The 21,622-nt window shown below is 52.7% G+C and overlaps 1 protein-coding gene across 1 annotated transcript in view; it reads right to left on the bottom strand.

The window, feature by feature from the left end:
* VAC14 (VAC14 component of PIKFYVE complex) overlaps positions 1-21,622 on the bottom strand; it is a 94,547-nt gene that overhangs the window by 34,050 nt on the left and 38,875 nt on the right. The window contains exons 13-14 of the mRNA XM_081117607.1: positions 13,913-14,069; positions 2,627-2,759 (exon numbers count right to left, since the gene is read on the bottom strand). Coding sequence (XP_080973733.1) covers positions 2,627-2,759; positions 13,913-14,069 — 290 coding nt within the window. The remainder of the gene's footprint in view (positions 1-2,626; positions 2,760-13,912; positions 14,070-21,622) is intronic.

Raw genomic sequence — 21,622 nt, 5'->3', positions numbered from 1 at the left:
AAGATGAGGATTCTCATTAGCCCCAGATGCCTGGGAGACACTGCAAAGTGAGCAGAGCCTCACTGCCCTGGAGGCTGTAAATGGGAACATGGCGGTGGCAGGGCCGCCAGCTGCAGAGCCATGTTCCGCACTTCTGCCTGGTGCAGTCTGGGGGTGCTGCTCACCCCCAGAGCTCCATCTCTCCAAGCCCCTGATGAGGCATGTGAGGCTGAGAGAGGTTGGAAGAACCCAATACAGCCCTGTTCTCCAGAGAGGAAACTAGCTATGAATGCCTTTTTCAAAGGCTTCTCTCTCCACTGGTTCCCTGGAAGTCTTCCAGGCAAGGAGAGTTCATCAGAGGGCTGACACCTCTGCAATTTGGAAAACCACATAAAGCTAACTGTCACTCATGTGGGGATAGTCCGTCATTTTCCTGGTGGGGGGTCTCTTGTACCACATCTAACCTCTACTTCAATCCCTGACTGACTGGCCAACTTGATGTGATGAAAAACCATGGAAATCTTTCTCTTTTGGCCAGTGAAGATAGGAATCCATTTTTGTACCTCTTAGCCTTGGTTCTCATTCAGGGCAATTTTGCTCCCAGGAGACATTTGGAAATGTTTGAAGCCATTTTTGATTGTGCCAACTAGTGGGTGGAGACCAGCGATGCTGCTCAACATCCTACACTGCAAAGGGACAGTCTCTGCCACAAAGAATGATCTGACCCCAAATGCCAATAGTGCGGTGACACCCTCCCACCACCACAGGACACCTTATGGTAGTCTAGACCATCAGAAGCCTTTTCCTCTCAGAGGGCAGGGACTTTGTGGCCCTGCTATTTGTCCTCCTGGCTAGGCAAGCCTGTCCCCTCCTTCGAGTCAATCTGTTGACGTGTTCTCCAGGTCCCTCAACTCTATGCTCAGCTTTTGAGCTAGGGCCCAGTGGCTCCCTCCCCTATGCCTCCCAGGAGACCCTCTTGGGGCATCATCTCCCCTCACTGCCTCTTGCCACTCCCCTCTTTCCTCTGCTTCTTCCTACCTCCTGAGCCCTTCTTCTCAGCCTCCTCTCCTGGCTTCTCCTTCCTTCCCAGCGGGTACACACTAGAGCTCCTAAGGGCTCAGCTCAGGCTCCTTCCCTTCCTTCTCTGCTCTCTTACAACTGACTGTTCTAAGAATACAAACTCCACAGGGGCACCACCTAGAATGGCACCTCGCAAAGAATCAGTATTCAGTCAAATCTGTTGAATAAATGAATGAGTGAATGAATGAATGATTGTGGCATCAGTTTCCAGATTTGTATCTCAGGCCTAGGTCCCTGTTTTGAGAGATAGATATAGCAAACTGCTTCTTCAGCATCTCCCCTTTGATGTCCCCAAAGCAATTTAAACTCAAATATGGGCCCCTCCTCCCTCCCTGTTCCTCCTCCAGGGCTCCCATGCCAGGGACTGTCACCACCATCCACCCTCATGTCACACCAGGGTCCTGGGTATCACTCCAACTCCCTCTCCCCTCATTCCCTCCTGCAATCAATCACCGATCGATTATACTGCCTACTAATTCTTGAATCCTGTTGCTTCTTCCCATCCCCCAACAGCTGCCACCATCTCTCACTTAGACAACAGGCTCCTACACATCCATCTTGCCCCCCTCTCCCACAGCAGCACAGTAATCTTTTAAAACTGAAATCTGGTCATATCATTTCCCTGCTCAAGCCCTTTCATTGGCTTCCCATGACCTCTGGGTAAGGTCCCCAATCCTCAGTATGGTCCACAAGGCCGAGCTCCTCTGCCCCTTGCCTTCAGGTTTATAGCAAAATGAACTCTCCATGCTTCTGCCTGCCTTGGAGCCTCTGTACAGCCTGATTCCCCACTGGCCTCAGAAGCCTCCCTTACTCCCAGGACCATATTAATCTAGTCTGTTCTCTGGATGACTTTAACAATCCTCCTTACCCCAGAGATTCTGATTTCACTGATTGGGGGAAGGCTAGCCATCAACTTCTTTTTAAGCCTGCTTGGTGACCTAACACACAGCCAGAGGTGAGAACTGCCACTCAGACTGTTCTGGAGAAGTCTTATACCTGGAAAAATCTGTGTCCCATCTAGATTTTGTTGGTCTTCTGATAACCATGCTCCTTGGAGCTGAGCAGGCAGCAAAGGGTCAGACCTGGCCATGCTACTGGTGATGACAGTTCTAGAGGCACTGAGTGATGGGGGCTGGGGCCCAGGAACCATCCAGGCTCACATCACTTGAGTGTCTGGCTCCACCAGAGCCACAGCTGCCAGCAACCCTGGGCAAACCCTGTGCTGGCAGTGCGGCATTGAGCACAGCCATGGTTCACATCCCATCTGGCTTACCTCCCTCCCTTCCCCAAAGACTGACTAGGGCGTTTAATGGGACGATAGCCAACCTCAAAGGAAAACATTGTCTCGCAAGCAAAAAACTAATTCATTTGCTTAAAAAATGGTGACACTGACCTGCCTCATGTCAGTAGCACTGCAACCCAGTGTGAAGGTGGGAACCTTCTTCATTTCTTTTAAGAACAAACATAAAGGTCAGGAAAAGCAGATGAGTGACATGAAAGAGAAAATGGCTGATCTGACATCTTGCACGGTGGCTCTGTGAGGAAAAGAAAGTACGCGGATGCTAACCTGATGATGAAGGCACCTCTGACCTCCAGGAGCTTCCGTTCACTGCTGAACCTCTTGAGAAGGTTGATCATGAACTTATAAAAGTAGGAGTTCATGGTGGGAGTGGAAGGAGAACATTCTAAGCCTTTGGTACCTGTAGAGAAAGGGACAGAGCTGGGATTTACTTTATGTGACCACAGGGTGAATGGGAACCCCCCTAACCCAGAATATAAACAATTGTAAACACCAAAAAGATGGTGGTAGGGATCTGTGTGCAACAAGATGAGGGAAAGTCTTCAACCAAGGGCCAAGGTTGACCCTTGGTCAAGGACTACACAGGTATGCACAAGCAAATACAGCTTTGCTTACTGTAAACAGACCCATTGACCTGAACACCCCACCCCAGCCCAGCCCAGCCCAGCCAACCCCTGGCCACTTAGTGAACACTGCCTATGTGTAAGATCCTCTGCTAGGTGCTATGCAATTTTTAAAAACAAACTTCTACTCATTATCTCAATAAATAAAATATGCTTGGCCTTTATTTTGGCCAGTTGACAAATGACAAATCAAAGAGAAAAAAGGGGGAAGATAGGCCCCCTATCTCAACGGTCCACAAAACTGACACACCCGGAGAGGCAAAAGCCACACTCCTTTCCCAGTGTGACTTAACAAAAAGTAATTATGCCCACACCCATTAGATTAAAGACAACAAACACTACAAATGTTACCATGTGTTTTAACCTGCACCCAATGTTTTGAAATCAGACATTTTTCCTCATTTTCAGGCAAAGATGCCCTTTTAGAGTCATGCTCTGAACATTTTCAGAGCCCGGAGTTGGCTTTAGAACCAACCAGAAGCACACTGGAGGTCTCCCTCTGATGTGTCCCTGCTGAAAACACCCAGCACTAGTGAGGGGAGGGGAGAGGAGAGGAGGGAATCGAAGGGGAGGGGAAGGACAAGGGCAAGGCTGACAGAATGCATGGATGATTCCCATGCAGTGTATTCACACACCCCTTGGGTTTCCCCCATTTTCCTTTCTAACACACGCTGACCTCCAGCACTGCTGGAAAGAGGTGTTAGCGACAGTAGGAGTCCTCCTTCCATATGCCCAAAACATTAACAGGGCATTGAAAAACAGTTTGAGATATAATTCACATACCATAAAGTTCTAAAGTGCACAATGCAGTGGTTTGCAGTAGATTCACAAAGTTGTGCATCTATCACCACTATTTCCAGAACATTTTCATCACTCCCCTCAAAAAACCTGGTAACCATTAGCTGTCATCCTCCATTTCCTCCTCTACCATCCACTGGCACCATTAATCTATTGTCTCTATGGGTTTGCTTATTTTGGATATTTCATATAAATGGAATCACACAGTGTGTGGCTTCTTAGCATATTTTCCAGGTTCATCTATGCTGTAGTATTTATCAGTCGTGTATTAGTTTTTATGGCTGAATAATATTCCACTGTATGGACAGACCATATTTTATCCATCTATCAGCTGGTGGGCCATTTGGTTGATTGTACTTTTGGGCTATTAAGAATAATGTTGCTGTAAATACTCATATATAAGGTTTTATGTGAATATGTTTTCATTTCCCTTGGTTATATACCCAAGAGAGGAATTTCTGGATCATCTAGTCACCCTCCATGTGTAAACTTTTGAGGAACTGCTACACGGTTTTCCAGTGGCTGCACCACTTTACATTCCCACCAGCCATGCATGAGAGTTCCAATTTCTCCACATCCTCGCCAACACTTGGTATCATCTCTTTTTGATTAGCCCTCCTAGTGGATGGGAAGTGGTATCTCACTGGGGGTTTGATTTGTACGTCCCTAATGATTAATGATGCTGAACATCTTTTCATGTGCTTATTGGCTATTTGTATATCTTTGGAAAAATGTCTGTTCAAATCCTGTGCCTATTTTTAAATTGGGTTATCTTTTCATTGTTGAGTTGTAAGAGTTCTTTTACATCGCATATAAGTATTTTCTCCAATTCTGTGGCTTGTCTTTTCACCTTCTTGATGGTGTCCTCTGAAGCACAATTTTAAAAATTTTGATGAATTCCAATTTATCTATTTCTTTCTTTGGTTGCTTGTGCTTTTGGTGTCGTATCTAAGCAACTGTTACTTAATCCAAGGTCAGAAAGATCTATGATATGGTTTCTTGCAAGAATTTTTCTTTCTTTTAAAGCTCTTACATTTAGGTCTCTGATCCATTTAAATTTCTGTATATGGTATGAAAAAGTCCAAATTAATTATTTTGCATGTGGATGGATATTCACTTGTCCCATATTTAAAAAATTTGTAGATGCTTCATTTTAATTTTTTCAGCTTTATTGAGATGTAATTGACATGTAACATTGTGTAAGTTTACCGTGTACCTGTTGATTTGATACACTTACATATATTGCAAAATGCTTACAACCACAGCATTAGCTAACACCACCTTCACATAATTACCATTCTTTTTTGTGGTGAGAACATTTATGATCTACTCTTAGCAACTTTCAAGTATATAGCACAGTATTATTAACTATAATCACCATTCTGTATGTTAGGTACTCAGAACTTATTCAACTTCTAACTGGAAGTCTGGCATTCAGAGAGGGCACGGGAGGAAGTCGAGGGCTGACAGGTATCTAGGGCCATTGCTTCCAGGCTGACCCCTCTCTGGCCCAGTCATGACTTCCTCCCCAGACCAGGGAGAGGATGGGCACACACAGACATGAAAGAGGCAGGATGTGGGGTCTCTGGGAATCTAGCTTGGCTGTGCGAGGGGATGTGGCTCCCAGAAGCGTCAGCCAAAGTACAAAACAAGAACCATCTAGAGTACAAGAAGCGAGCCTACAGAGGAGCTCCTATAGGTTGACTTCATTAGGTGCCAGTGGCCAGGCAGCAGCAGTACAACCTTCTCCCAGTAGCTGCCTTTTGCTGAACTTAGACTTCCCTATGTCCTTGCACGGTCCTTCTGGGGAAGTGAGTGGGAATGGGAAAGGCAGCTGTGAGTCATCTGGAAGGGTTCCTTATCAGGAGTCACATCTTCAAACTACTGTCCTCTCCCCTCAGAACCCCCTAGACAGCTCCCGTGCCCTGTGCAGGGCCGAGTAAGCAGCTCAGTTCAAGGGTGGCCCTCACTTAACTTGTCTGCAGTGTGTTGTTCTGGGTTCTTGCCCAGAACAGCCTGGCCTGAGAGATCCTGGGTGACTCTGGAATGGCAAACAGTCTCTGCTCCCTGGCCCAGAGGGGTTGTTTGCAGAATCAAGTGTCACATTCTTACAGATCGTGTTACCCCAGGCCCAGCTGGAGTCACCTCTGAAAAGGTGGCTGCAGGTATAGCTGTTGAGGCAGACCAGCTGCCTCTCGGCCCCACCTCATTGTCCCCATGCTGAGGATATAAACTGGGATGCCTCGTGGTGGCCTGGATGGAGGGCATAGGCGACCCCTACACACGCACTGGAGGTGCGCGTGGACTGGAATCCAGCTCACTGGGTGCTTGTTCGTGATGGTTCCTTGTGTCCCTTTCTCCTTCTTGCTTCTGTATGTGCACCCCCATCCCACCCCATTTCTAGGCATAATGCCATTTAGGCTCCAAAGTATTCCAAAGGACAAAGGGACCAACACAGACAATGACCATAAAGAAATCCTCCCCAACTGAGGCCACAGTCTCCATTCCCCGGGGGCTTGGGTGTCTTGGGCAGGCACTGGGGAAAGATGCCTAGTGTTCCGGCCTCCAAGGGGCAGTGGGAAGCATTGAGCATGGTGTTTAAGAGCTCAGCTTGGGAGTCCATCAGACATGGGTTCAGATCTTCACTCTACCACTAACTAGCTGTGCAACCATGGCCAAATCTAAGCCTCAGTTTCCTCATCTGTAGAGTGGGGGCAATAAGAACCCCTATTAAATGAGACAAAACATACAATGTCCTGGGCCTGGGCCCTGCCACATAGTCTGTGCTCCATAAATGGGGGCTGCTATTAGCTAATATGCCATAACCCAGGCCACTGAAAGCTCTTCCCACTGTCCTGAAGAATGACTCAGGGCTAGAGGACAGTCTGGAATGTCTCTGAGTGGGGAGACTTCAAATCTGGGAGGTAGAGAGGCTGCAAGGAGAGGGGGTCACCTGTATCTCTAACCAACCCCACATTCAGGGAGGGAAACCTGCTACCTCGTAGCTGTCACATATGGCAGAAGAGAAAGCATGGGGCTGCTCTGGACATAGTCCCAGTCTCCTAAGCGACAGCTCCCCTCTGGGCCACACAAACAACTCTGAAAGTCCAGGCCTGCGTGATGGCCCCTGGAGCTGAGGCCCTCAGTGGGAGGTTGGAGGAGAGCAGAGTCATATCACCAAGAAGCCACGGCAAGTGACTCCCATTCTCACAGTGCAGCGGTTGCTGGGAAAGCCTCTGTAAATCAGCCCTCCCACCACTTAAAGACTACAAAGAGCAGGGGCCCGGCACCTCCCCTGAGACTTGGCTGGCGGGAGGCCAGAGTGTGGTGGGAGCTCTGGGGGAGCTGTCTGGGCCTGGCCTGCTCGGGTCTACAGCTATGGGGTGGGGCCTTCTGCCCTCTAGGCTCCTATACACCAGAGGGGCTCTGGTCAGGACCACTGCCCTCAAGGGCAGACGCCTCTGAAGGAGGGAGCCAGGAGCCTTATAAAGCTCAATGAGATCCCATCCTAACTGTATAGAAACATGTCTGGGCAGGACAGTCCTCTACTGGTTGGGGGAGGGGAACACTTTCGGGGTAGGCTGGTCAAGGCTGGGGCCTGCCTCCCTGCTCACCATGGACAGGGTGCGGGCCTACTCCATCTCTCCTAGCCTCAGCCTCCCACTGGCCCACCAGCCACTTTACTGACCTCACTGGTCCTCAGGCCCAGTTGGCTGGAGATGGAACTAAGAGATGTTCTCAGGCAGGGCTGCAAGTACAGGAGGAGGAGATGGGGGAGCAGGAAACAAACCTACTCCAGAAGGTATTACAGGGAATGACAGGCCTCTCAATGGAACTCATGTCTGCCCAACTGCAGCCTCCCCGTGGGGAGCTCACAATGCCTCCCTCCATAGGCCACTTAGCCCACTTCTGGCTCTCGCCTGTCCACACACTTGACAAGCATGGCTGGGAATTGGCCTCCTTTCCCAGCACCTCTGATAAAAGCCAATTCTGCTGAGCTCTCCCACCGGCCTGTGAGGCCCTGGGCTGGGTGCTGCTGGTCCATCAGAAAGGGGTAGCGTGCCCTGGTTCAGGGTGCACCCTCCCCCCGTGCTGAGGTTCTGCTAAGGACTAAGAGGCTTTTACGCAGCCTACACTCACAGCACAGTCTTCCAGGCTCAGAGATGATGGGCAGGCTGGCTGGCAGAGGCCCAGGAAGGGGGAGGAGAGGAAAACAACCTGGCCTTAGGTCTCAGGAGGGAGGCACCCTTTGGGGAGGCTCGGAAGAGCAGGAGTTTCACTCCTTAATCCTGCTGAGGACCAGTCCTGCAGCCAAATGCCGGTGCCTCGCCTTTCTGGTTTGGAGAAGCAGGCTCTGGCAGGAAGCGCACGTGACCGCCGCTGGCCCAGGGGCAGACAGATGCTGTCGGGAGCATTTGGTACACAAAACCGGGCGGGTGGGGTGGGCGGCCAGGGAGCCAGCCCCACAGATGTTGCTAAGTGAAACCTGATGTGGCGACATGAGAATCTGCAGAACGGCTCACAAACAACCTTCCCTGGGATGTTTTGGATTGAGTTTTGTGGCTATGACGTGAAGGAGCCTCACATGTCAGGATAAAAATAGCTCTGGCCTCAATACACAGCGCGAGTTACAGTTCAACAAAACCAGATGGGAAAACATTAGCTGCCCAGCCCAGGCCCAGCAGGCTCCCTGCTTCACTCCCACCCTCCCATTTACCTCCCTGCTGGCCCCTACAGTGGGTACCTATCTGGATCTCCTGCCCTGAGAATGCAGGGGAAGGGCCAGAGGACCCAGTCGCTAACTGGCAGAGCAGTCTCAAGGAAGTGACACCTTCTCCAGGGTGGCGGTTCCTGTCTGTGAGCCTCACAGGGATGTGGAGCTTAACGGTTCCTGGCACAGGAAGTGCTTGGAGGAGGGGGCTGTGTGACTGGAGGCTGGTTTGAAATCGAGGGGGACAGGTGGGGAGGGGCTAGCTTCCCTGGGAGGGAGGCCAAGGGCTCTTGTGAAACAGGGTCTTGGGGGTTGTGAGGCCTGTGGAATCACGCCCAAACCCCAGGGCTGTGTGGACAAAGGGTGGTTAAGATGTAGCAACAGCATCCTTGGGACCTGACTACTTTCTTTTCTTGAGGCCAGCCCAGCTGAGGAGCCTTTTGCCCCGGGCAGCTGCCCAAATCCAGGAGGTTTCCAGCTGTCTGGTTCAGAGCAAGAGATAAGCTAATGGGCCACAGCAGGGTCCAAGAGGAACTTGATGCTGATAGGGCAGTGGAGAGGGGCAGCACTAAGAGAGAGCTGTGGCTGCTGTTGGAGCAAACAGCTCTGGGGCCAAGGGCAGCCCTGGTGAGAGAGGAGGAAGGGGCCCTCAGACCATCCACAGCCATGGGCCTGGGTTGGAGGGGGCTAGGCTCTCCATCTGGTGACCAGCAAAGGCCTGGGTAGTGGTGCTAGGTGAGCCTCAGACCCAGCACTGGTGACGAGGCGATTGGCTCTGGTGCCCCCTCCTCCTGTCATTATAACGGGCTCTGAAAAGACGGTGCTGAATGATGCTGGGATTCAGAGATGGGTACAACAAGCCCCTGTAGTCTGAGCTGGAGCTTCTCAAACTGTGGGGAGCACACGAGTCACCTGGTGATCCTGATAAAATGCCATTCTGAGTATGGGGTGGGCCCAAGTGTCCCCATTTCTGATGACCTTCTAAGCAACGCTGAGGCTGCATAACCTGCACCTTGAGAAACAAGGGTCTAAGAGGTCATGGCCGGGAGGGAAACAGATGTGAACCCCAGCACCCGTGTATATAGTGACGAGGGAGGAACAGAGGCGGGAGAGGAGTCTGGGCCAGGTTCTCCTGAAAGCCCCACAGAGGAGGGGACCCTGAGCTGGCCTGCAGCATGCTTGAGCTCCTGTGATAAGGAACGAAGCGAATGCAGCAGCTCACACATATCTGTCTCAGCCCCTTCCACACGAGAGCTCCCAGAGCCCCCAAGCACCCCATCACCCGATTTACAGCGGAGGGAGAGGTGGCACAGAGGTAGGACACTTGCCCCAGCTCACAGGACAGGTGGGGCTGAGAGGGACTGTGGACCTAGATGCTCCCGACCCCAGCACCTGTACTTTTACGCTGCCTGTGAACTGTGTGGGAAGAAGGGCTTTTAAGGCTCAAAAAGCAACGGGCAAGGCTCTTGGGGGCTGTGACCCTGTGTGGCGTGGCTGGAGGAGGTGGAGGAAGCAGAAGCACAAAAAATGATGTGTTGGCCTGAGGCCAGAATGGGGTCCCTGAAGTCACTGTGAAGAGGAGGGTCACCCCAAGAACTGTCAGGTTGGGGGTCATGACCCCAGTACCCAGAGGACGCCGCGAGCTGGGCCATCACTGCTCTGCTCCACAGTCCCCCATGCTGGGTGGGAGCGACATCAGTGCTCTGCTTTCAATGTCATGAGCTAATCCATGGTGAGGACAGTGCCGTCCTAACGAGAGCTCTGCTTATTACAGTTACTGTTATTTTTGGGAAAAATACCCAGGGATTGCTTTCTAGGTTTTTTTCTAGAACTTCTTTCTGCATTTGGCCACACTAGCCTAGGCTTATAAGGAAGAAAATGGAATTAGAACATTTCACTTTTGCTCATGTTTTTAAGTTGGGATCAAACTCCACCTTGGAGCAGAGAGCCCTGATATAAGTAGTTTATCCCACGGCCAGAGGGAAGGACAGGGAAAACTGGGTTTTAGGAGTAAACATCAGTCCTGGGGTGACCTCTGGCCCCAGATTGCCACACTGCTGCTGTGATTAGCCAAGGCTGCTCCTCCTCTGCAGCTGGGATGTCCAAGCCCCAAGCGGGCCAGGCACATCTCTAACAGGGGGATGGTCCCAGAGACCTCCTGCTCCTGCCAAACCTTCTGCACAGGCTCAGGGTCAGGCCCCTTGGGTCTGCTTGAGGGGGTTCATCAGCTCTCCCCAGAGCCTGGCAGAGCCTCAGCTGACAACTCCCCAGTAAAGACAGGCAGAGAAGGCACAGAAGTTGCCAAGTCACTGGAGACTCAAGTGTTTGTTTTGTTTCATTTCACCAAATCACAATCTAGGGAGACCGGGAAATGTGGTGTCCCCTCCACTTGCTCCTCTCGGGGGCTACCCTGCAGATTGCGCCAGAGGTGGCCTTCTCCCCAGCCTGGGGCTCTCCAAAGGTCAGGGATGAAGGAGAGCATGGGAGAAGTGGCGCCATGGCCTCAGCCCACACAGCTCTGCACTAGAGGGAGATGTTTACGCTAGGGCAGGCGAGAAGAAAATACTGTGTGGGCAGCTCTGCCTGCAGGCCCCAGGGACCACTGCTGCGGCACACTGAAGCCAACATAGCAACTGCCTAGGCGTGTGATGGGCCCTGCTTCCCCACCGCCGCATTCAATCTGCACCATTTGAGTTTTCGACCCCACACACAGGTGGTGCCATTGGATTTCCCAGGACCACCACTGATTTCATCTTTGCTAGGTTCCCTGCCTCCTTGGCTTTCCAGAAAGTTCCTTTATGGGGTGGGGTGATCTACTCTAAAGGGATGTAGCACTGCAGTCTGAAAGTTCTCAGAGCTGTGCCCTGGAGAGCCAAAGGAAAGCAGAAACCAAAAAGGAAGAGGGTCTGGCCTTGCAGCCACTGTCCCCGTGCACAGCCAGATGGGAAAAGACAGAATGACCCCTTGCTTGCATGCCTTAAAAGCAATGTGACAAAGAGCAGCCTGCAGAGGAACAAGTGCACACTTCCCGCGTGCTTTCTGACCTAATAGCCCCCCTCAACAACTCAGTACCTGCTGCGTGCCCTCCCTAAGGTAGCTGGGGCCCAGTTCTGGCTTCCCATGGTCTGGTATAAACGTGACCCATTTGAAATATCTGGTGCCGGCCGTGGACGCACATGCATGCATGGCCCCCACATTCCTTGACATGCACACGAGTCTCAGGCTAAGAGCGTGTGGCCCTCGGAGCTGTGAATTCTTGAAGCAAGCAGCATTACTGGCTGCAGCACTTCCTTGGTGTTCCTTCCGGGATGGAATTTCTTCCCACCTGGCTTACTTGGTTGTTTGTCTATGAATCCGAGTGAGTCCCTGACTGATGTGAGCCAGTCTGATAGCCTTGGTGAACTGGGGCAAATCTTCATTGCCTCAGCCTCATCACTGGCCCCCCCATCTTGGTGGGGCCAGGAGCTGGGGTTGAGTGCTTTGCCATCCAAGTACCTCCAGCCCTTGTTCCCAAGCAGCTCAAAGGGCTTGCTGCGCCAGGGTCCCTCCTAGAGTTTCCTGGGTCAGGCAGGCCCTATGGCTCCAGGGTACACCCCACCTTCTTCAGCAGACCTGGACCACCCACAGCCATTTTTCTGGCCCATCCCTCCACTAGCAAGTAAGCATTTCAGTCATGATGAGCCCCTATGAACTGACCCTGGGATGTAGTCAGGCCTGCAGGGCTCCAGGGGCACTTCTCTGTGCCCGGGAGGAGGAGAAGAGCTACCTTATATAGATGGACCACAGAATCCTGGAAGATGAAGGTGTTTCCCCCTGCCTGGGGCTGTGCTGCCTCAGCTTTTTTTTTCTCCCATGGAGGAGAGAGGATGCTCTGACAGGGGGATCTGAGGGCTGTTTCTCCCATGGAGGAGAGAGGATGCTCTGACAGGGGGATCTGAGAGCCCTGCTGGTGCCTCCTCTTGGCCACTGTCCCCTCTTCCAGTCAGGTATCCAGACTGCCACCCTGTCCCTGCCCTCCAGGCCCTCCCTTTCCAAGGAAGAGCCTTCTCCTTACCCTCTCTTAGAGGGCTCTATCCCTACACTGAGGCCTGGTCCCCACACCCAACCTGGGGCATTTCTGCCATCTGTCCTGTGGACTTCAGGTTGACCCTCAAATGCTGACTTGGGGACACAGGATGAAGAATGGAGTCCTGGGCTGTGGGACAGAGGGTGGGAACCTCAGCACCGGTCCCAGGTCAGGATGTGGGAGCCTCCCTGACTACAGCCTCTGACTGCCCAGAGGAAACTGGCTCGTGGGCAAGGAAACCACTGCATCCTGGGGAAATAAGAGAAGGAAGCTGTGCTGCCGCTAGAGCCCTTTACTCCTTCTTAGCTTTAGTCAGGAACAGCTGGAGACTTGGGACCAGCTGCAGGCAGACAGGTGGTGGCCTAGAACCTGGGGTCCTATGTGACACCCTGTTCCAAGGGCAGGGGTGAGGCTTGATGTCAAGTGTCACTGGGGACACTTTCCCTGCACAGGCCTCTGTGACGACCATGCAGCCCTGGGCGCAGTCAGGACTGCAGGGTGTTCCCAGGTGTTCCTTGGGCCCAGCCTGGTGGGGCTGCAGGAGGAAGCTGCCGCTGAAGGGCCCCACATGCACTTGACGCTTGGCTTCTGGATCAGAGGAGGAGCTGTCTAGGACCTTGTGCCTGGATGTCAAGAGCTGCTCAGGGGACAGAGACACCCCAGGCAAACACCCAAGATTAGTGGGGTACTTTCCTATTGACTTGTACACCTGGGTCTTTTCCAGGATGGTGTCATTGGACGGAATTGGTATCCGCCTGGGAGGGAGGTGCTGGGAGCCGCACTGGCCTGGGAGAAGGGCTGCCTGATGTCTAGAAGGAGCTCCAAGGGTGAGCACCAGGAACGCCACGGCCACCTTCATGGCCAAGGACTGCCCGGAAACATGCTGTTTGAATTATGCTGTCTCTTGCCTGGGCTGCCTGCCATGTTGAGAGCTATTTTTAGCTTCTCGGTGAGGAAGGAAATGGCTGCCTAGTCTTCCACCTGTGAGCCCCAACTCCAAAGCCCCTTGATTCCTGACCAGAGAGACGCCGCCCCAGGGAAAGAGACGATCAGCTGACTCAGATAGTTTGATATTTAGCCAATGGCTCAAAAGGATGAAAGGTGCAGGAAGATGAAGGAAGAGGGACGTGAGCATCTCTTACAGGGATGAGGGGGCTGCTGGAGTGTGAGCCAGGAGGCGGCAGGACAGCAAGGCCCACCTGCCTCCTGGAGACTGGCCATAACTGACCCTTCACACCTTGGCAGAACTCCAAGGCTCGAGAGGGACAGCCCCGAGGATGGCCCCAGTCCAGGATAAGACCGAGCACCAGTGTTCCCAGGGTTCCTGAGGCTGGAAGCGTCAGGGGAATACTTACCGGGAGTGGTCAGCAGGCCAGCTCTGCCAGGTGTGGGCACCTGAAGCTCTGAGTGGCTGACCCGGAGGTCAGGGCCATCGAGGGGGCCTGGGTCCTCTGTCTGGCCTGCAGGGGAGGAAGCGATTTCTGCCAACACCTCCAGATCCTTCAGGATAACCTGGGGAGAAAAGCAGAGGATGAGGGATAAGGACCTCCACAGGCAGCTATGGCTGAGGAAAGATTGCCTCCTCCAGGAGGTGGGGAGGGGTTTGCAGAGGGCGACAGGCTGGTGAGAGTGGCTAAGACTATGGCTATAACAGTGCTCAGAAAGTTCTACAAAGGACTGAAGTGAAGAGAACACAGGCAGGCAGTGGACAGGAGCAACTGGAGGAAGGAAGCTGGAATCTGAGGCCTGGAAATCAGCTTTCCCATGACCACTCCTTTCTGGTCCCTGGAGTGGGGAAGCGAGGGGACCCCAAGGGACAGGGGACTCAGGCACCAGGGCATGCCTATGCTGGACAATGACACAGCAGTACCCTCCAGGCCACACTTCTGGGTGTGGCAGCTTTGGGGCCCACCACCAGGTCATAGGACAGAGCCTTCTGCAGAGAGGACACCAGGCCATGGCAGATCCCAAAGGACCTCCACATGTGGGGTATGACTGTAGGCTCCAGGATGAAGACTTCCTAACTTCCAGACATGCTGTTCAGTTCTCGCTGCCTCTGGGCTCTTATACACAGAAGCGAGTGGAGTGAGGCGCCTGAACCTGACCCCTGCCTGCCAAGCCCTCCCAAGGAAGATGCAGAGTTGAGTGTAGAGACCAGTCCAGAGTATGCGCTCAAGTCAGTGCTGTGTCACATGGTCCCCCAGGGATGCCTCACAATCCAGAGCCTTGGACCAGTGGAAGTGACACAGGGCTCCAGGTAGGCCCCGGGTACCATGACAGGCCAGTGTGTGGAATATGGTGACTATAGTTAAGGTCAAGCTCCTCCAGGGCCCTCTGTGTGATGATGGAAAGATTCTGGAGTTAGATAGTGGTGATGGTTACACAACCGTATCAATATACTGAAACCACTGAATTGTGTATTTTGAAAGAGAATTTTATCTCAAAAAAAAAAAAAGTCACTAATTTCTCCTCAAAGCTTGAAAGCAGTTCCTGTCTCAAGGCAACTAATGTGCCAGCACCTCATGCTACCCTAACCCAGCTCTCACTTCTCCTCCCCAGGGTCCCCTCTGCAGCCTGGCCCATGCAGTGGAGCCCCTCACCTGCTGGCCTACTCTGGCCCCACGGGCTTCTCCCTGCAGCCTGGAGTGTTTGACACGATATTTCCCTAAGAGACAGTTACTTCGCTCCCCACCCTGCCGCACTCCAGCCTCAGCAGGTTGGACATGGCATTCACATACAGATGCCATCTCCCAGCTGTGCAACCAAGTCCTTCCCTGTCTCTCCCCTGTGTGCTGTGCCAGGTGCTGGGCTAGGTGCTGGGGCTGCAGGTGAGTCAGACCCACCCAGCCCATGGCCTGGAGGCAGACCTACCCTCCCCTGCCCTTTTGTGCATTTCTGAACATTCTGACTGTTGGGCCTGCAGGGAACGCATCCACGCTGGCTGAAAAGTGTGGCTGCTAAGCAGTCCAGACAGATGGCGGGAGCAAGGGTTGCCTGCTGCCCAGGCCGAGAGCCAGGAGCCCAGGTAGGACTAGGTCCAGAAGTAGGAAGGTCCAGGCCTCTGCTGCCATCGAGGGAGGTGCCCAGAAGGTTTTCTGCTCCAACAGTGGCAGAAAGGACACAGAGGGTGAGGCGCAGGGACAGATAGCGGAGCAGTGACTGCAGCGCTGTGAGAAGAGGCAGCCTGAGCCCTGCCTTGCAGGATGTACACAGGACATGTACTCCGGATGCTCGATTGTCCAATCAAGTCACTGTGTAAAGGTCAGGGAGGCAAAAGGAGACCAGGGAGTCTGGGTGGGGGAGTGACTTGTCCAACATTAAACAGTGAGGCAAGAAGCAAGCCAACTGTATCTCAGAAAGTTAAACAAAGGGTTACCACAGGTTTACTCCCACTCCTAGTATTTCCCCAACAGGACTGAACACCAGACATCCACAGGAACGTTCACGGTGGCAGCACGCAATCATAGCCCGAAAGTGGAAACAACCCAAACGTCCATCAACTGATGGAAGGATATCCATGCCAGGGAATGTTATCTGGTGATATTTAGGAATGAAGTTCTGATACACGCCACAACACGGATGAACCTCAAAAACACAAGAAAACTTCTGCTAAGTGAAGGAAGCCAGATGCACAAGTCACATCCTGTATGATGATTCCATTTATATGAAATGTCCAGAACAGGCAAATCCATAGACAGAAAGGAGATTAGAGGCTGCCAAAGACTGGAGGAGTGAGACACAGGGAGTGATTGCTAATGGGTACAGGGTTTCTTTTTGGGGTGATGAACATGTTCTAGAATTAGATAGTGGTGATGGTTGCACAACCTCATCTACAAAGTATACTCAGAAAGTATACAATGCTGGGTTGCATACTTTAAAAGGATCAATTTTATGGTATGTGGAATCTATCTCAAAAACAACTCCAAGTCAAAATCCCAAATTGACACCCGAGTTCCCAATCCAGGGGTATCTGTTCACCAATCTGCTCTTGCTCTGCCCAGGGCCTGAGGGGGGAACCCTCGCTGACCCTCGCCCTCTCCCCAAATGATCTCCCACCTGCTTCAGGCTCACAGGAGAGCTGAGAGGGTTGAGGAGAAAACCTGTGTGTCTATACATCTCTTGGCAACTGCCAGCCTTGCTGCATCCTTCCTACCTCCACCCCCCTCGGAGCCACAGGCTCCTCCTCTCAGGCAGCAAACCGTGGTGGTCAAATTCAGCAAATGAGAATAGTCTGAGGCAGTGGGGGCCCTGGCTTAGGGACTGGGCTGGGACAGCGCTGCATATGTGGAAGGCTTCAGACCTCACTTTCCCACTAGAGAATCTGCATCGGGCATCTCTGTACCACCTCCTCCTGCCCCACTGGAGAGCGCAGCCAGCAAAGCCGCATATTTTACATTCTGAATTCTCTTATTTTAGGAATTTTAACACCAAATGGCAAATGAATGCAAATTACACTTCAATTGCATGGTTAAAGCCGGAAATGATGTCTATAGGTTCCTGCAGTAACCCCAGCCATTCCTCCTGTGCTTACATATGACAAGAGTTCTCTATGGTCCCCAGAGAGCCCTGCCTGGGGCAACACCACATGTACTGGTATGTACACACACACACACACACACACACACACACAGAGCTCTTCTAGACCCTTCAAGTGAGAGCTGGAGAACAGCACCACCAAGTCCTTCAGCCTCCTACAGGCTGTCAAAATGGAGGGGATGGAATGTCTTGAAGAGGGGAGCTGGGACCTTGTGGGGTGCCACTCTGGGGCTTCGAGGTGGCTCTCTCACATCCAGGCTCACTGGCCTACCCCAGCTGACCAGCAAACCCTAGTCAGCCCAGAAACTGAACTTGAGGCTTTAGATCAACACTCCTGATGCAGGCCTAGGCCAGGACTCTGCCTCAGCAGCCAGAAGAGGCCCCCTTGGGAGGGAAGGACCTGGGAGGCCTGGGACTGGGCAAAAGGGGGGCAACCCTCCAGCTGGATGTGGCTTTGAGTCTGTGTCCAGCCAGGGTTTTGGTGCTCCACCCTCTGCAGACCGCACAGGAAGCTCTAGGACAAGGACACAGTGATCGCAGCAGCTTTGCTTAGAAGGCACCTGCTTAAGGCCTGGACGAAAGGCCCTGAGCTACAGTCGTGCTGCTCGGCCTCTAGAAACAGAGTCAGCTCTCCTTCCAACGAGCAGGCTGGCTGGGCCCATGCCTGTGCTGGCCTGTAATCCTGGCTCTGAGAATGGGAAAGGCTCAAAGCAGGAGGAAGCCACGCCAATTAGTATGCTCTACACAGCTTTTTGCAAAATGAATATAAAACACTTGTGCTTTCTTTTTGTGTGAGAGAAAGAAGGGGGGAAGAGAGGGAGGGAGGAAGGTTACAAGAAAGCAATATTCTGCAGGAACAGGAGTGCCTGCCATTACCATGGCAACAGGTGGGGTGGGGTGTGGAAGGCACATCAGCTGGGCCCTTCGTCCTGGAGCGGAGTGAGTTGGCCATCTCGGAGTGAAAGGGTGAGTGGCAACTGGGTGTGGAAAACATCTGACAAAGCAGCTCTGAGGGGAGGGCCGCAGGGGTGGTGGTGAGGGGCTTCATACCCTCGATGGCCTTGGGGAGCAAAGACGAGGACACCAGGGCATTCCTGAGAAAGCCCTTCCTTGTAGGAGGTGACCTGATAGGAGCAAAGGGCACCTTTCAGTGTGAGAGGGGTCATCTGGTCATCTGGATGGGGCCACTGCAGGCTGTCACCTCACGTGTTCCAGTAAGTCAGGGACAGTCTCTCTGGGATTGTGGCTATTTCCCTTCCCTCTTTTAATGGTCTATTCAGACACTCTCTGTCCCAACATCTTGTCTACAGATCAGCCCTGGAAAAGCCCTCGTGGGAGGAGGTCCCTTCTCTGGGTCCCCTAGGTGCTACTGTTTGCTCCTTTACCACACAGGGACAGCTGGAGACCCAGAGCTGTGCACAGCCAAGTCCCTACTTGGGGAGGCCCATCCTCACCTCCCACCAGGACTCCTGACCATGAAGTCCTAGGGCGCGGCATCAGCAGATGTTGGATAAATAGTTGCTGACCTGCAGTGCCGGGCAGGAAATGGAAGATGGATGGTTCCAAATAGCTTCTGCCAAGGGGATGGACAGAGAGGCCGCCCACTTCATTCTACTTACTTATCTCTAAGAAACTTTTGTCAAAAGTTTGGCTAGGCCACTGGTCAGCTGATTATGTCCCAGATGTTCACTGGCTCAGCCTTCCAGCCCTGTGAGGAGTGAAGGAAATCCCCAAGCTGGGCCCTCTCCAGTCCCAGCCAGGAGGAAGTTGTAGGGTGTTTCCAAGGGACACACTAGGTGCTGGCAGGAGAGGCCAATTCAGGTCTTAGAGGCCGAGGTTGGCCCGTGCGGGCCACTGCCAAGGGCTATTTGGTGCATCTTCCCAGAGCAGTGGGGAGATCTGGGTCAGGTTGTGCTGCTCCTGACTCTTGGAAGTGGAGCTGAGAGTAAGGGCAGAGGCATGAAACCTGTGGGGGGCTCTGCTTCCTTCACAAGGGGCCTCCTGAGTCCACAATCAAATACTGAATGGCTCCCATGGCTGGTGGAACTGACCAGAGAACAGACCCTAGGAAGCCAGCTGCCTCTGGGGTAGCTGAGGGAATGACACAGGGCAATCATGCTATGGTGCTCTGGAAGAAGGCACCAGGGCTAGAGGAAAGCACTGCCAAAAGAACATCTGAATTTAGGCTGGGAGAGAGGGGTGGCTTAGGCTTAGACCTGCTTTATTTCCTATTGAGAAAACCACCTTGATTCAAATCCTTCTGTTGTAGGAAAGCAAAAACAACTTTGTTTAAAAAAAGGGAATTAGCCCTGGCAGATGTGGCTCAGTTAGTTAGAGCACTGTCCCATACACCAAAAGGTTGTGGGTTCAATTCCCTGTCTGGGCACATACCTAGATTGTGGGTTCAGTCCCACATGGGGTGTGTACAGGAAGCAACTAATTGATGTTTCTCTCTCTCTCTCAAACCAATGAACATATCCTCGGGTGAGAATAAAAACAAAAAGAAAAACAAACAGAAGAACTGTATCTCGGTTTGGGTAGCCTGACTTGGAACACATGTCTTTAGGGATCAGGACTGCTTTCTCTCTCTTTCCCTCCCTTCCTTCCCCTCTCTTTTTTATTTTTAATAAACTTTGAAATCCTTCCCTAAGTGTCTAGTTCAGTGCCATATATGTAAAAATATGCAAAAGGCCCACACCTAATGCTTACTGTTAAGTTCCACTGACAGTGATAACAGTGTGGGTTCTGGAAACTTAAAACATTCCAGCCAACATCCCCGAGGGTAAAGAGAAAGGCCAGCCTGGGGCAAGATGACTTGGAGTCGATTTCCCAACCCCCCTAACTCCCTTTCCTTCCTACCCCCCAGGGTCTTTTTCCTGCTGATGCCAACCACTGCTCATTTGCATGATGCCAGGCCCCTCACCAAGAGGATGCGACTCTCAGCGTTACAAATTCTCCCCATGAGCTAGGCAGGGATGGGGAAGGGCCTGCTGTGCCGAGGGCAGCACCAGGGCAGCGCACACACCGTTATGGCTCGGTTACTAGGCGATGAGCTGAGGGGCCAGCTGTCTCCAGGGCACCGGTCCATGGCAACCAGGAGAATGGCACGGGCTCCCTGGTCTCCTGCCTGCCTCCAGGTCTCTGCTGAATCCCAGGGCACTTGCAAGCTACACCGAGCCCTGGCTGAGGAGGAAGGCTCTGCTTCAGGCCCAGCTTCTTATCTGTTCTGACAGTGCCAGGTCCCAGCAGGGGAGAGCCCAGGAGAGTGGGGCAGGCCTGAGCGAAATAAGCTCTCCATCTGCCCCACCTCCTATTTGTGCACTTTCTCATAAAGTGTTTCTGAGTGTCTGCTATGGGCTGGACTCAGCCTTGGTCCCCACAGAGTGCAACAAGGGCTATGAGTGCACAGGGGACTTCCGACACAGACGGGGGACCTGGCCAGCCTCGATGTGCAGGAAGGGTGGGGGTTTGTGCATGACAAATAAGGTTTCATGGAGCATCTGAGCTGAGTGGAGATGACCCAGATCATGCACATTCAATGAAGCCCAGCAGAGGCACTGGCGTGGAGAAGCGAGTGGTGGGTGGTAGCTCTTCTTGTCAGCAGTGGGGAGATTACACATCTTCAGCATCTCTGGGCTCAAGACCATGGGACTTGTGAACTGCCAGCAGGACGTTGTCAGGGAAATTCAGCTGACTCAGCTGTGGCCATCTCCAGAGGAGAAAAAATTTACATGCATCTTAGGAGAAATTTTGGTTTCTGAAGATGCCATGAACACTTGAGTAGGGTGCAGGGTGAAAACTGGGGGTCCTGGCCTGGCCACCATCCTGAGGCCCGTGGAGGGAGGGCATCAGGGCTGAGAGCCAGAGGCAGGGCTGCAGTGTCCCAATAGGATCTTAAAGCTGGTCCCTACCCTGGTTCTCAACCAGAGATGTGCATGAAAATCACCTGGCAGCTTGTGGATAGTACCAGTGCCCAGGCAACAAGGCCCCATCTGAGGGACAATCAGGAGGTCTGGGCTGAGACCCAAGCAGCTGGATTTTAAAAGCTGCAGAGGATTCTGATGGCAGCCCTGGTTTGGGCGGCTCTGTTGTAGGGCTTCTGCCCAGCTTCCCTTCGTGGAATCACTCTTGTGCCGATGGGCCTTACTTGGGGAAGCAACTCTGTGTTTCCCCAGCCCTCAGTCCCACCTCTGCTTTCATCAGGAGCCTGGGTGGGCCACCCAGCAGGCCCCTCCACCTCAACCCCCTTAAGCAGTTACTGTGCTGGCTCTGGGTCCTTACTTGTTCATCACTGGAAGGGATCCAGACAAAGAAAAATACTAAAAACACACCCAGCACACAAACTTGCCTTCCGCAGAGTGGAATGCTGCCAGGCCAACTAAGATTATTGTGGGTCCCCCCCTTACCCAAGTGTGGCTGAGCTGGGGCACCGAAAACACAAAGTGAAGACAACGGAAAAATGAGAGTGAGCAGAGGCCCGCTCACCAGGCAAGATTCTGGGACGGTTTCCCTGCTGGTCTCCTCTCCTC

Source organism: Miniopterus schreibersii, assembly GCF_964146895.1.
Source record: "Miniopterus schreibersii genome assembly, chromosome: 18".
NCBI lineage: Eukaryota > Metazoa > Chordata > Mammalia > Chiroptera > Miniopteridae > Miniopterus > Miniopterus schreibersii.
Note: the sequence above shows the minus strand (reverse complement) of the source record. Positions and strands in the feature narration are given on the sequence as shown.